Source organism: Bombina bombina, chromosome 2 (genome assembly GCF_027579735.1).
Source record: "Bombina bombina isolate aBomBom1 chromosome 2, aBomBom1.pri, whole genome shotgun sequence".
In the NCBI taxonomy this organism is placed as follows: domain Eukaryota; kingdom Metazoa; phylum Chordata; class Amphibia; order Anura; family Bombinatoridae; genus Bombina; species Bombina bombina.
Genome location: NC_069500.1, coordinates 1,204,574,379 through 1,204,587,365, shown reverse-complemented (window position 1 = coordinate 1,204,587,365; position 12,987 = coordinate 1,204,574,379). Strand labels below are relative to the sequence as shown.

Genomic DNA, 12,987 nt, shown 5'->3' with positions numbered 1-12,987 from the left:
TTATTACATTTAGACATTATATTACTAATCATATTACAATGCCACTGTAATCTGCATCAACAAAGAATCATATACTTTTTAAATTTACTAATCTTTTTCAGTAACATTAAAATTAAACAAAAGGCTTTATCATAGTTGCCCATTCATCATGTTCAAGTCAACTGAATAATGTAACTATTAAAAACATTATTATAAGCTAGAATATAATCATATCCAAATGTATAATCCACATTAATATTTCAATTAAAATCTTATGCACATGGGCTGTTTTTTTACAAGGAATTTATGAAGTATTATTTTTAAAGTAATTTAGATTTAAAATAACATGATAATACAAATATCAACTCTTGTGCTGCCATGCATTATTATTCTTACTAGTAATGATGCTTGATTACAGAACAATTTTTATATGCAGGTTAAATAATATGATTTTCATATATTCTTGGACAATACTTAGTAATAGTTCCATCTCTTGTTACTAAAGGTATACTGTAATTTTCAAATGTACAATAGCTTGCATGTTTATTAGTTGTATTCATTATTTCCTTTTAACTTAAATGGCCCTTAATTCAGGTTTTCTAGTTGAAAGTCTACATTTTATGTACAGTTAGCAGCTACTGCTTATCAGTTAATTGATACAATGGATCAAATATAAAGGTTTGATAATTCAGCAGTTTTCATAAAATTCTCTAAAAGGATATTTTAGTTTCTAAAACAAATATGTTTCAAATTGATATGTGATAGAAGTGTGTGAATATGGATTTTCAAGTCTTTTTGCTTCTTAAAACTGCAGGTACTTAAAACAGATGAACAAGAATTTGCTTCCAGAAGCTATTGGGATACACTAAGGCGTAGCACAAGCCAAGCACTCTTTTCAGACCTTGCAGAGGTACAACAAAACCTCTCCGGTCCAAGAAACATTTTTATGTTATATCTCATTGATACCATTTACAAATTTTTCGTTATTTTTTTAGCTTGCTTAATTTTTTACCATGTATTTGTAGATTGCATGCAGTAGTGTAATGCTATTTTTTGTGTTCGCCTTTTTATTTTTTGTTCACTTACTAACTGAGTGTGCTTATACTGAGTGTGTATGAACGTACTAGGTATATGTATGGGCAAAGTCGGTGAGGTAGCTCATTTTTGTAAATTCCCTGACTACAAAAAAGCCTGTTTAAAAGATCCAAGGTCACAGGTTCAAATCCCGGCATGGCCGACTCAGCCCTTCATCCTTCCGAGGTCGATAAAATGAGTACCATTAAATTGGGTAATAATAACAACTATTACTATTCAGCTGCCGATTTGGTTAATTCCGTGAGCGATGAAAAAGCGCTTTGAGTCCCACTGGGAGAAATGCGCTATATAAATACTAGTTATTATTATATTCTGTTTGTTACTGAAACCTTTCTTATATTTAAGACATCTTGTAATAGTACTTAACCATAAAGTGTTGTATAATGCACTAAAGAAAAGTGGGTGCTCATTGGAGTCTTAATCAAACTTTAAAAGGGAGAAAGTGTACAGCCCATATTTAATAATATTTATCTGATCTCTTAGCTGCCTTTAAAAAAGGCACAATTGATTCCAATCAGTAAAATTAAGAGATTTTGTCTTTTAATAATACAAGGTATATCATTTTCATCTCATTTTCATTAACCTTCTACTTTTGGTAAGCACAAGTCAACAATCATGTTAACTTTCAACATTTCTTTTAAGGGAACTGACGAACTAACAACTGCAATGATTCATACTACCCTTCTTGTGCACTTTTTTGGAAAGAAGGGAAAGGCAGAACTTAACTTTGAGGATTTTTATAGGTGAGTGTATTTTTTAATGCAATGTACTGGAATATAAATGTCCCCAAATATTGTGTGTGTGTATATATATATATATAAGTCATCCAAAAATGCAGGCACTCATTGGTCTTTGTAGTAAAATTATAAACTTTATTGATCCATATTAAAAAGTGAAAGACATAACGTTTTGGCACCACATCGTGCCTTTGTCAAATGTCACACCGCATCAAAATTAATGCAATCACACACCTAAAATCAGCTAACACACATTTAAAAACGTACCCCTTATAAAGCCAAGATTGAATCCGCTTTGCCGCCACCCAACCGCTCACGTCTTCCTGTTTGGAGCAATGACGTCACGTAGACACGTAAACGTCCCTAGCGTGATGACGCATGGCACGACGTTGTCATAGTAACGTCATCACGCTAGGGACGTTTTCATGTCTATGTGACGTCATTGTGCCAAACAGGAAGACGTGAGCGGACGGGTGGCGGCAAAGCGGATTCAATCTTGGCTTTATAAGGGGTACATTTTTAAATGTGTGTTAGCTGATTTTAGGTGTGTGATTGCATTAATTTTGATGCGGTGTGACATTTGACAAAGGCACGATGTGGTGCCGAAACGTTATGTCTTTCACTTTTTAATATGGATCAATAAAGTTTATAATTTTACTACAAAGACCAATGAGTGCCTGCATTTTTGGATGACTTGGATGCTGTACATCCGTGGCATTTCTATTACTGGTGAGATTGTGCTGTCCTATCTGGATCGGTATATATATATATATATATATATATATATATATATAGTGAAGATTGGAGTAGCCGTGTTAGTCCAGTAGATAAGATGCTCAAAAAACAAAGTATTGCAGTATGCAGTGATACCTTTTTTATTGGACTAACCTTGGAGAAACTGGCCTAAAGCTGCATCTCAGAATGAATCTACACAGACACTCAATCAAAAACCACAAGGAAAATGAATATTGTACCCCTGTTGGTCATCACTTCACCCAGACTGGTCACTCCATCCTTAACCTCAGGATTAAAATTCTTAAAGGGAATTTTAAAGACTCTCATGAACGAAAGACGTTTGAGATTAAAATGATCACATATTTCAATACCAAAAATGAAGGACTTAAAGTGAAAGTAAACTCAGTGGTTTTGCGATCCTCAGTAATATTGCTTGTCCAAAATTAATAGGACTTTCATTCATCGTTTTTTACAAAGTTATATGGAAATGAAGTTTTAGCCACATTGAAAGTATATTTTTAGCTGTGAATAATTCAACCCGTTTTTTTGTTGTTTTTTTAATTTCCTGATCACGTTTTTTTACTCACCAATTGAAATTCTGGCCGTTAGGTGCCCGTGAAGCTACGTCACCCTCCTATTTATTCCTCTGCGCATGCAGCAATTATTTTTTAAGGAAAGATTATGTTAGGCGCGCGCTCCCGATTCGCGCATGCGCAAAACATTTCTTGGCGAATAACCAGAAACTTCATCTGGTTTGACTGTGACCCAGAAATATAGAAGCGCATCGCATAACTGTTGCAGTCCATAACTAGACGTAAGTGTCTAAGTCATTTATAAAGATATATGAAACTCTTAGAACAATGCAACAAAAGCGCAGTAGAATGAGGAATAGACAATTTGCGCATGCGCAATACACTCGGGCCCCATGAACGTGCTTTGTGATGTTATCACACAGAAACATAGGAAGTACAAGATGGGTGGAGTCAGCCTGAGAACGGTAGGAAAAAAATATGTTAATAAATATTCAGAAATGAAAATAATTATGAAAAAAAAAAATAGCGATCTTAATATATTAATGCTATACAATACATTGATGTGTTCTAAAGAGACATAATTTCTCCAACATAGGTGTGTCCGGTCCACGGCGTCATCCTTACTTGTGGGATATTCTCTTCCCCAACAGGAAATGGCAAAGAGCCCAGCAAAGCTGGTCACATGATCCCTCCTAGGCTCCGCCTACCCCAGTCATTCTCTTTGCCGTTGTACAGGCAACATCTCCACGGAGATGGCTTAGAGTTTTTTAGTGTTTAACTGTAGTTTTTATTATTCAATCAAGAGTTTGTTATTTTAAAATAGTGCTGGTATGTACTATTTACTCTGAAACAGAAAAGAGATGAAGATTTCTGTTTGTAAGAGGAAAATGATTTTAGCAACCGTTACTAAAATCCATGGCTGTTCCACACAGGACTGTTGAGAGGAATTAACTTCAGTTGGGGGAACAGTGAGCAGTCTTTTGCTGCTTGAGGTATGACACATTCTAACAAGACGATGTAATGCTGGAAGCTGTCATTTTCCCTATGGGATCCGGTAAGCCATTTTTATTCAGACAGTAAATAAGGGCTTCACAAGGGCTTATTAAGACTGTAGACATTTTCTGGGCTAAATCGATTCATATATTACACATATTTAGCCTTGAGGAATCATTTATTCTGGGTATTTTTGTAAAATAATATCGGCAGGCACTGTTTTAGACACCTTATTCTCTAGGGGCTTTCCCTAATCATAGGCAGAGCCTCATTTTCGCGCCGGTATTGCGCACTTGTTTTTGAGAAGCATGACATGCAGTCGCATGTGTGAGGAGCTCTGATACATAGAAAAGACTTTCTGAAGGCGTCATTTGGTATCGTATTCCCCTTTGGGCTTGGTTGGGTCTCAGCAAAGCAGATACCAGGGACTGTAAAGGGGTTAAAGTTAAAAACGGCTCCGGTTCCGTTATTTTAAGGGTTAAAGCTTCCAAATTTGGTGTGCAATACTTTTAAGGCTTTAAGACACTGTGGTGAAATTTTGGTGAATTTTGAACAATTCCTTCATACTTTTTCGCAATTGCAGTAATAAAGTGTGTTCAGTTTAAAATTTAAAGTGACAGTAACGGTTTTATTTTAAAACGTTTTTTGTACTTTGTTATCAAGTTTATGCCTGTTTAACATGTCTGAACTACCAGATAGACTGTGTTCTGAATGTGGGGAAGCCAAGGTTCCTTCTCATTTAAATAAATGTGATTTATGTGACACTGAAAATGATGCCCAAGATGATTCCTCAAGTGAGGGGAGTAAGCATGGTACTGCATCATTCCCTCCTTCGTCTACACGAGTCTTGCCCACTCAGGAGGCCCCTAGTACATCTAGCGCGCCAATACTCCTTACTATGCAACAATTAACGGCTGTAATGGATAATTCTATCAAAAACATTTTAGCCAAAATGCCCACTTATCAGCGTAAGCGCGACTGCTCTGTTTTAGATACTGAAGAGCATGAGGACGCTGATGATAATGGTTCTGAAATGCCCCTACACCAGTCTGAGGGGGCCAGGGAGGTTTTGTCTGAGGGAGAAATTTCAGATTCAGGGAAAATTTCTCAACAAGCTGAACCCGATGTGATTACATTTAAATTTAAGTTGGAACATCTCCGCGCTCTGCTTAAGGAGGTATTATCCACTCTGGATGATTGTGAGAATTTGATCATCCCAGAGAAACTATGTAAAATGGACAAGTTCCTAGAGGTCCCGGGGCTCCCAGAAGCTTTTCCTATACCCAAGCGGGTGGCGGACATTGTAAATAAAGAATGGGAAAGGCCCGGTATACCTTTCGTCCCTCCCCCCATATTTAAAAAATTGTTTCCTATGGTCGACCCCAGAAAGGACTTATGGCAGACAGTCCCCAAGGTCGAGGGAGCGGTTTCTACTTTAAACAAACGCACCACTATACCCATAGAAGATAGTTGTGCTTTCAAAGATCCTATTGATAAAAATTAGAAGGGTTGCTTAAAAAGATGTTTGTTCAGCAAGGTTACCTTCTACAACCAATTTCATGCATTGTCCCTGTCACTACAGCCGCGTGTTTCTGGTTCGATGAGCTAGTAAAGGCGATCGATAGTGATTCTCCTCCTTATGAGGAGATTATGGACAGAATCCGTGCTCTCAAATTGGCTAATTCTTTCACCCTAGACGCCACTTTGCAATTGGCTAGGTTAGCGGCGAAGAATTCTGGGTTTGCTATTGTGGCGCGCAGAGCGATTTGGTTGAAATCTTGGTCAGCTGATGCGTCTTCCAAGAACAAACTCCTTAACATTCCTTTCAAGGGGAAAACGCTGTTTGGCCCTGACTTGAAAGAGATTATCTCTGATATCACTGGGGGTAAGGGCCATGCCCTTCCTCAGGATAGGTCTTTCAAGGCCAAAAATAAACCTAATTTTCGTCCCTTTCGTAGAAACGGACCAGCCCCAAGTGCTACGTCCTCTAAGCAAGAGGGTAATACTTCTCAAGCCAAGCCAGCCTGGAGACCAATGCAAGGCTGGAACAAGGGAAAGCAGGCCAAGAAACCTGCCACTGCTACCAAGACAGCATGAAATGTTGGCCCCCGATCCGGGACCGGATCTGGTGGGGGGCAGACTCTCTCTCTTCGCTCAGGCTTGGGCAAGAGATGTTCTGGATCCTTGGGCACTAGAAATAGTCTCCCAAGGTTATCTTCTGGAATTCAAGGGGCTTCCCCCAAGGGGGAGGTTCCACAGGTCTCAATTGTCTTCAGACCACATAAAAAGACAGGCATTCTTACATTGTGTAGAAGACCTGTTAAAAATGGGAGTGATTCATCCTGTTCCATTAGGAGAACAAGGGATGGGGTTCTACTCCAATCTGTTCATAGTTCCCAAAAAAGAGGGAACGTTCAGACCAATCTTAGATCTCAAGATCTTAAACAAGTTTCTCAAGGTTCCATCGTTCAAAATGGAAACCATTCGAACAATTCTTCCTTCCATCCAGGAAGGTCAATTCATGACCACGGTGGATTTAAAGGATGCGTATCTACATATTCCTATCCACAAGGAACATCATCGGTTCCTAAGGTTCGCATTCCTGGACAAGCATTACCAGTTCGTGGCGCTTCCTTTCGGATTAGCCACTGCTCCAAGGATTTTCACAAAGGTACTAGGGTCCCTTCTAGCGGTGCTAAGACCAAGGGGCATTGCAGTAGTACCTTACTTGGACGACATTCTGATTCAAGCGTCGTCCCTTCCTCAAGCAAAAGCTCACACGGACATAGTCCTGGCCTTTCTCAGATCTCACGGATGGAAGGTGAACGTGGAAAAGAGTTCTCTATCTCCGTCGACAAGGGTTCCCTTCTTGGGAACAATAATAGACTCCTTAGAAATGAGGATTTTTCTGACAGAGGCCAGAAAAACAAAACTTCTAAACTCTTGTCAAACACTTCATTCCGTTCCTCTTCCTTCCATAGCGCAGTGCATGGAAGTAATAGGTTTGATGGTAGCGGCAATGGACATAGTTCCTTTTGCGCGCATTCATCTAAGACCATTACAACTGTGCATGCTCAGTCAGTGGAATGGGGACTATACAGACTTGTCTCCGAAGATACAAGTAAATCAGAGGACCAGAGACTCACTCCGTTGGTGGCTGTCCCTGGACAACCTGTCACAAGGGATGACCTTCCGCAGACCAGAGTGGGTCATTGTCACGACCGACGCCAGTCTGATGGGCTGGGGCGCGGTCTGGGGATCCCTGAAAGCTCAGGGTCTTTGGTCTCGGGAAGAATCTCTTCTACCGATAAATATTCTGGAACTGAGAGCGATATTCAATGCTCTCAAGGCTTGGCCTCAGCTAGCAAAGGCCAAGTTCATACGGTTTCAATCAGACAACATGACGACTGTTGCGTACATCAACCATCAGGGGGGAACAAGGAGTTCCCTGGCGATGGAAGAAGTGACCAAAATCATTCAATGGGCGGAGACTCACTCCTGCCACCTGTCTGCAATCCACATCCCAGGAGTGGAAAATTGGGAAGCGGATTTTCTGAGTCGTCAGACATTACATCCGGGGGAGTGGGAACTCCATCCGGAAATCTTTGCCCAAATTACTCAACTGTGGGGCATTCCAGACATGGATCTGATGGCCTCTCGTCAGAACTTCAAGGTTCCTTGCTACGGGTCCAGATCCAGGGATCCCAAGGCGACTCTAGTAGATGCACTAGTAGCACCTTGGACCTTCAAACTAGCTTATGTATTCCCGCCGTTTCCTCTCATCCCCAGGCTGGTAGCCAGGATCCATCAGGAGAGGGCGTCGGTGATCTTGATAGCTCCTGCGTGGCCACGCAGGACTTGGTATGCAGATCTGGTGAATATGTCATCGGCTCCACCATGGAAGCTACCTTTGAGACGAGACCTTCTTGTTCAAGGTCCGTTCGAACATCCGAATCTGGTCTCACTCCAGCTGACTGCTTGGAGATTGAACGCTTGATCTTATCAAAACGAGGGTTCTCAGATTCTGTTATTGATACTCTTGTTCAGGCCAGAAAGCCTGTAACTAGAAAAATTTACCACAAAATATGGAAAAAATATATCTGTTGGTGTGAATCTAAAGGATTCCCTTGGGACAAGGTAAAGATTCCTAAGATTCTATCCTTTCTTCAAGAAGGATTGGAGAAAGGATTATCTGCAAGTTCCTTGAAGGGACAGATTTCTGCCTTGTCTGTGTTACTCCACAAAAAGCTGGCAGCTGTGCCAGATGTTCAAGCCTTTGTTCAGGCTCTGGTTAGAATCAAGCCTGTTTACAAACCTTTGACTCCTCCTTGGAGTCTCAACTTAGTTCTTTCAGTTCTTCAGGGGGTTCCGTTTGAACCCTTACATTCCGTTGATATTAAGTTATTATCTTGGAAAGTTTTGTTTTTGGTTGCAATTTCTTCTGCCAGAAGAGTTTCAGAATTATCTGCTCTGCAGTGTTCTCCTCCTTATCTGGTGTTCCATGCAGATAAGGTGGTTTTACGTACTAAACCTGGTTTTCTTCCAAAAGTTGTTTCTAACAAAAACATTAACCAGGAGATAGTCGTGCCTTCTTTGTGTCCGAAACCAGTTTCGAAGAAGGAACGTTTGTTGCACAATTTGGATGTTGTTCGCGCTCTAAAATTCTATTTAGATGCTACAAAGGATTTTAGACAAACATCTTCCTTGTTTGTTGTTTATTCTGGTAAAAGGAGAGGTCAAAAAGCAACTTCTACCTCTCTCTCTTTTTGGATTAAAAGCATCATCAGATTGGCTTACGAGACTGCCGGACGGCAGCCTCCTGAAAGAATCACAGCTCATTCCACTAGGGCTGTGGCTTCCACATGGGCCTTCAAGAACGAGGCTTCTGTTGATCAGATATGTAGGGCAGCGACTTGGTCTTCACTGCACACTTTTACCAAATTTTACAAGTTCGATACTTTTGCTTCTTCTGAGGCTGTTTTTGGGAGAAAGGTTTTGCAAGCCGTGGTGCCTTCCATTTAGGTGACCTGATTTGCTCCCTCCCTTCATCCGTGTCCTAAAGCTTTGGTATTGGTTCCCACAAGTAAGGATGACGCCGTGGACCGGACACACCTATGTTGGAGAAAACAGAATTTATGTTTACCTGATAAATTACTTTCTCCAACGGTGTGTCCGGTCCACGGCCCGCCCTGGTTTTTTAATCAGGTCTGATAATTTATTTTCTTTAACTACAGTCACCACGGTATCATATGGTTTCTCCTATGCAAATATTCCTCCTTAACGTCGGTCGAATGACTGGGGTAGGCGGAGCCTAGGAGGGATCATGTGACCAGCTTTGCTGGGCTCTTTGCCATTTCCTGTTGGGGAAGAGAATATCCCACAAGTAAGGATGACGCCGTGGACCGGACACACCGTTGGAGAAAGTAATTTATCAGGTAAACATAAATTCTGTTTTACTTTCACTTTAATGTAGACTCTGGCTTTCTCACACACTACAATAACTTTCTATAATCTCTCATCTTATTGTCCTATATTGATTTCTTTTTCCTTTAGTTTTTCTTCTCATCTTGCCTATTTACTCTCCTCTGTTTATTTATTCTTTCTGGCTATTCTCAGCTATTTTCTCCTTCAGACACATTCTCTTCTTTTTATGACACCCTTCTCACCCCCTCCCTTCCATTTGTTGTATGTGATGTGTATCTATATCAGATTGATCAGTATTGCTTCAGACCTGAGGAAGAGAGGAAAACTCTCAAAAGCTTGTCTTTTAAATATTATGTTAGTCCAATAAAAAAGGTATCACTGCATACTGCAATACTTTGTTTTTTGAGCATCTTTTATATATATATATATATATATATATATATATATATATATATATATAAAAGGTATTTTATGACAAAATAAATTTATATAGATCAGCGATGGCCAACCTCCAAACACATGGGACGTCAGTTCCAGTTTTTTAGAAGCCTTAAGGGCTGCATATACATTTATTGCTATTAAACACAGAAATAATAATTATATTTTCTAAAAGAGGCTTTTAATACAGTTCACATGAGAGATTATTGTATAAAATAAAAGAACTGTGAATAGCTGAAAATGTTAGCTCATAAATAAATAAAAAGGATAAAAGAGGGAGCAACATGTTGCAGTGAATGGATTATTCTTAGATTCTATAAAAGTGATTAGTAGGGTCCCCAAAGGATCGGTACTGGCCCCTGTTCTTATTAATATTTTTAAAAATGAACTAAAGAAAAGATTAAATACCAACATCTCTATTTTTGCAGATGATACAAAGCTGTGTAAGGTGATGAGGTCAATTAGAGGAATGGGCTGATAAATAGCAAATTATATATAATGTTAGAGATTAAGGGGCCAATTTATTAAGGGCCAAATGGCCCTTAACGTATCTGTTTCTGCGCGAGCCTTTGGGCTCGCCGGAAACAGGAGTTAAGAAGTAGCGGTCTTAAGACCGCTGCTCATTAACTTGTCTGCCACCTCTGAAGCTGCAGACATAAATCCGCCTGATCTCATATGATCGGATTGATTGACACCCCCTGCTAGCGGCCAATTGGCCGCGAATCTGCTATGGACAGTATTGTCCAATGATTGCTTGTGCAATGATAAATGCAAACAGCGTATGCTGTTAGCATTTAATGATGTCTGGAGGACATGATCTGCTATAGTGGATCATGTCCGCCAGACATATGATAAATCAGCACCTAAGAGTGGCAAGCAAACTTTTGCGCAAGAGCAATATCGGCTTTTTGTGCGCATCAGAAATGTCATTCAAATTACAAGTTGAAAGTAAACGCATTTGCTTGAGTACAATCCCAATTTGAGCTTGTCTGGTTAGCGAGACTGAAGAACTCGCGAAAACGGTAGTGAGTTAAAAAAAAGTAGTATTAAACACAACATAAATACATTTAAAGGTACAGTTACACTCATATAAACAATATCTGATAAAAATAACATTTAATAAAAATAATTTATAAAAAAAGTTATACAGCTCAAAGTTAAATGGTATAAGTTGTTTGACAAAAACAAACATATACCTATCTAAATATGTGTATGTATGTATATATATATAAATATATGTGTGTGTGTGTATGTGTGTACAGTTGTCTTTATGAATTTATATACCTATATATTTGTGTTAATATGTGTATATACACATATTAACATATATATATATATATATATATATATATATTCATATATACATATACATATATATTTTATATCTGCTGCCCATTGATGCATGACTTACCCCATTTGCTGCGCTAGTTCTCATGCCGTGTGTGTCCCATTGGAGCCTATGGAAGCATGCTCTCGTGAGTGCAAAGCTTTCATGAGCGCAAAGCTTCAGTGCAATGCAAACTCATGGTATTGTTTGCTTTGCACCTTACTTGTAATATCAGCGCACATTTGCGTGCGCTGGTATTACTAAGTGGAGCACAAATTACGCCTTCTCCGAAGCTATATTTTGTAATCCATTTATAATCTAGGTCAAAATAACTAAACCTGATTATTACATTATAACTATCACTCCTGCTCAAAAACTACAATGGGGACGAATAGTACCCAAAACACTATCAGGTATGAGCTCAGGAAGAACAGAGAAGGAATAGATAAGCAAAATTTTAAAAAAAATTGAGTCTGTAAAATTGTTAAAAAAATCCCTCCTGGATTACTGAATATTTAAACTAACAAATAATAAATTAGAATTAAGCATATTCAGGAATTTACATCCTTATTGGATGATTAAGTTGATACCCATCAGACCATTAAGTCAGGAATCATGTCCCCATATTGCCACATTCATTTGCTGATGAAAGATCATGTAGTATTATGAAGCTGCAAATCTGGTTTATAGTCATGGTAATAGAAGGATCACATGTTAGTCTTTAGGTCACATGATTATAATCATAAACACAGTGTTAACATTATATATACAGTATATATGGTGATAAACTTATGTACCATAGATCTCCTAAAATAGTAAACAACACATTTTTCTCATGTACAAAAGATAATGAATACATAAGGACCATTAGTCACCAGCCTCAGGTCCACTTGTTTACATATAGAACTTTTGTGCAATATTACAGAAGTATATGCATGTATGATGTTATGGCTATATTGCTACATACGGCAACTTTTGCTGGAGGAATAGAAACCAGTTGCGAAGAAAATAACTTTTTCTATGGAAAATGAAAATAGCTTTTAATAAGAATATAGCACATATTTATTCAAAGCATTTCTTTGAGTTATGCATTTCTTGTGTTTACTTTTACCACAGTATCCTAATAACAGTTGTATCAAGTCTATCAGTAATTTAATTATAGCAATATTTTATTTAGGTTCATGGATAATCTCCAAACTGAAGTTCTAGAGATTGAGTTCCTATCGTACTCTAAAGGAATGAGCACAATTAGTGAAGAAGACTTTGCTCACATACTTTTACGGTACACAAATGTAGAGAACACTTCAAGCTACTTGGAAAACGTACATTTCCGAATTCCAGAGGAAAAGGTGATTGATTATATGTACAATTTTTAATGTTAAGATATGTTTACTTTGTTGAAAGGTTGAAAGAGACCTTACACCCAAGTAATACATTAGGTTGTTTGACTTGATTTTGAGCAATATATTGTTATTAAAAAATATATATTTTATATTTATTTAAAGGGACATTGAAGCATGTCGTTTAATGCATCACATCCTGTTCCCTAGGAGGACTGCAGTACTGAAAAACATTGACATTATGGGCTGGATTACAAGTGACGTGCTAATGATAGTACAAGTTGCAATACACATTATCGCTGCACTATCATTGGTGCGCAACTTGATATTACAAGTCCATGGTAAATCCCATTTACCAGAGAAGGGTTAGCGCAGACATTGCTCTA

At 38.6% G+C, this 12,987-nt stretch overlaps 1 protein-coding gene across 5 annotated transcripts in view; it reads left to right on the top strand.

The window, feature by feature from the left end:
- The window catches only part of MICU3 (mitochondrial calcium uptake family member 3), a 478,191-nt gene that overhangs the window by 365,115 nt on the left and 100,089 nt on the right, over window positions 1-12,987 (top strand). For 3 of the 5 annotated variants that reach the window (XR_008400732.1, XM_053703928.1, XM_053703927.1), the window contains 3 exons: window positions 794-889; window positions 1,717-1,817; window positions 12,439-12,610. Coding sequence is in view for 4 of the 5 variants with exons in the window: in XM_053703928.1 (XP_053559903.1) it covers window positions 794-889; window positions 1,717-1,817; window positions 12,439-12,610 (369 nt within the window). In the remaining variant the exon portion in view is untranslated. The remainder of the gene's footprint in view (window positions 1-793; window positions 890-1,716; window positions 1,818-12,438; window positions 12,611-12,987) is intronic. The other 2 variants (XM_053703930.1, XM_053703929.1) reach the window with 1 other exon arrangement.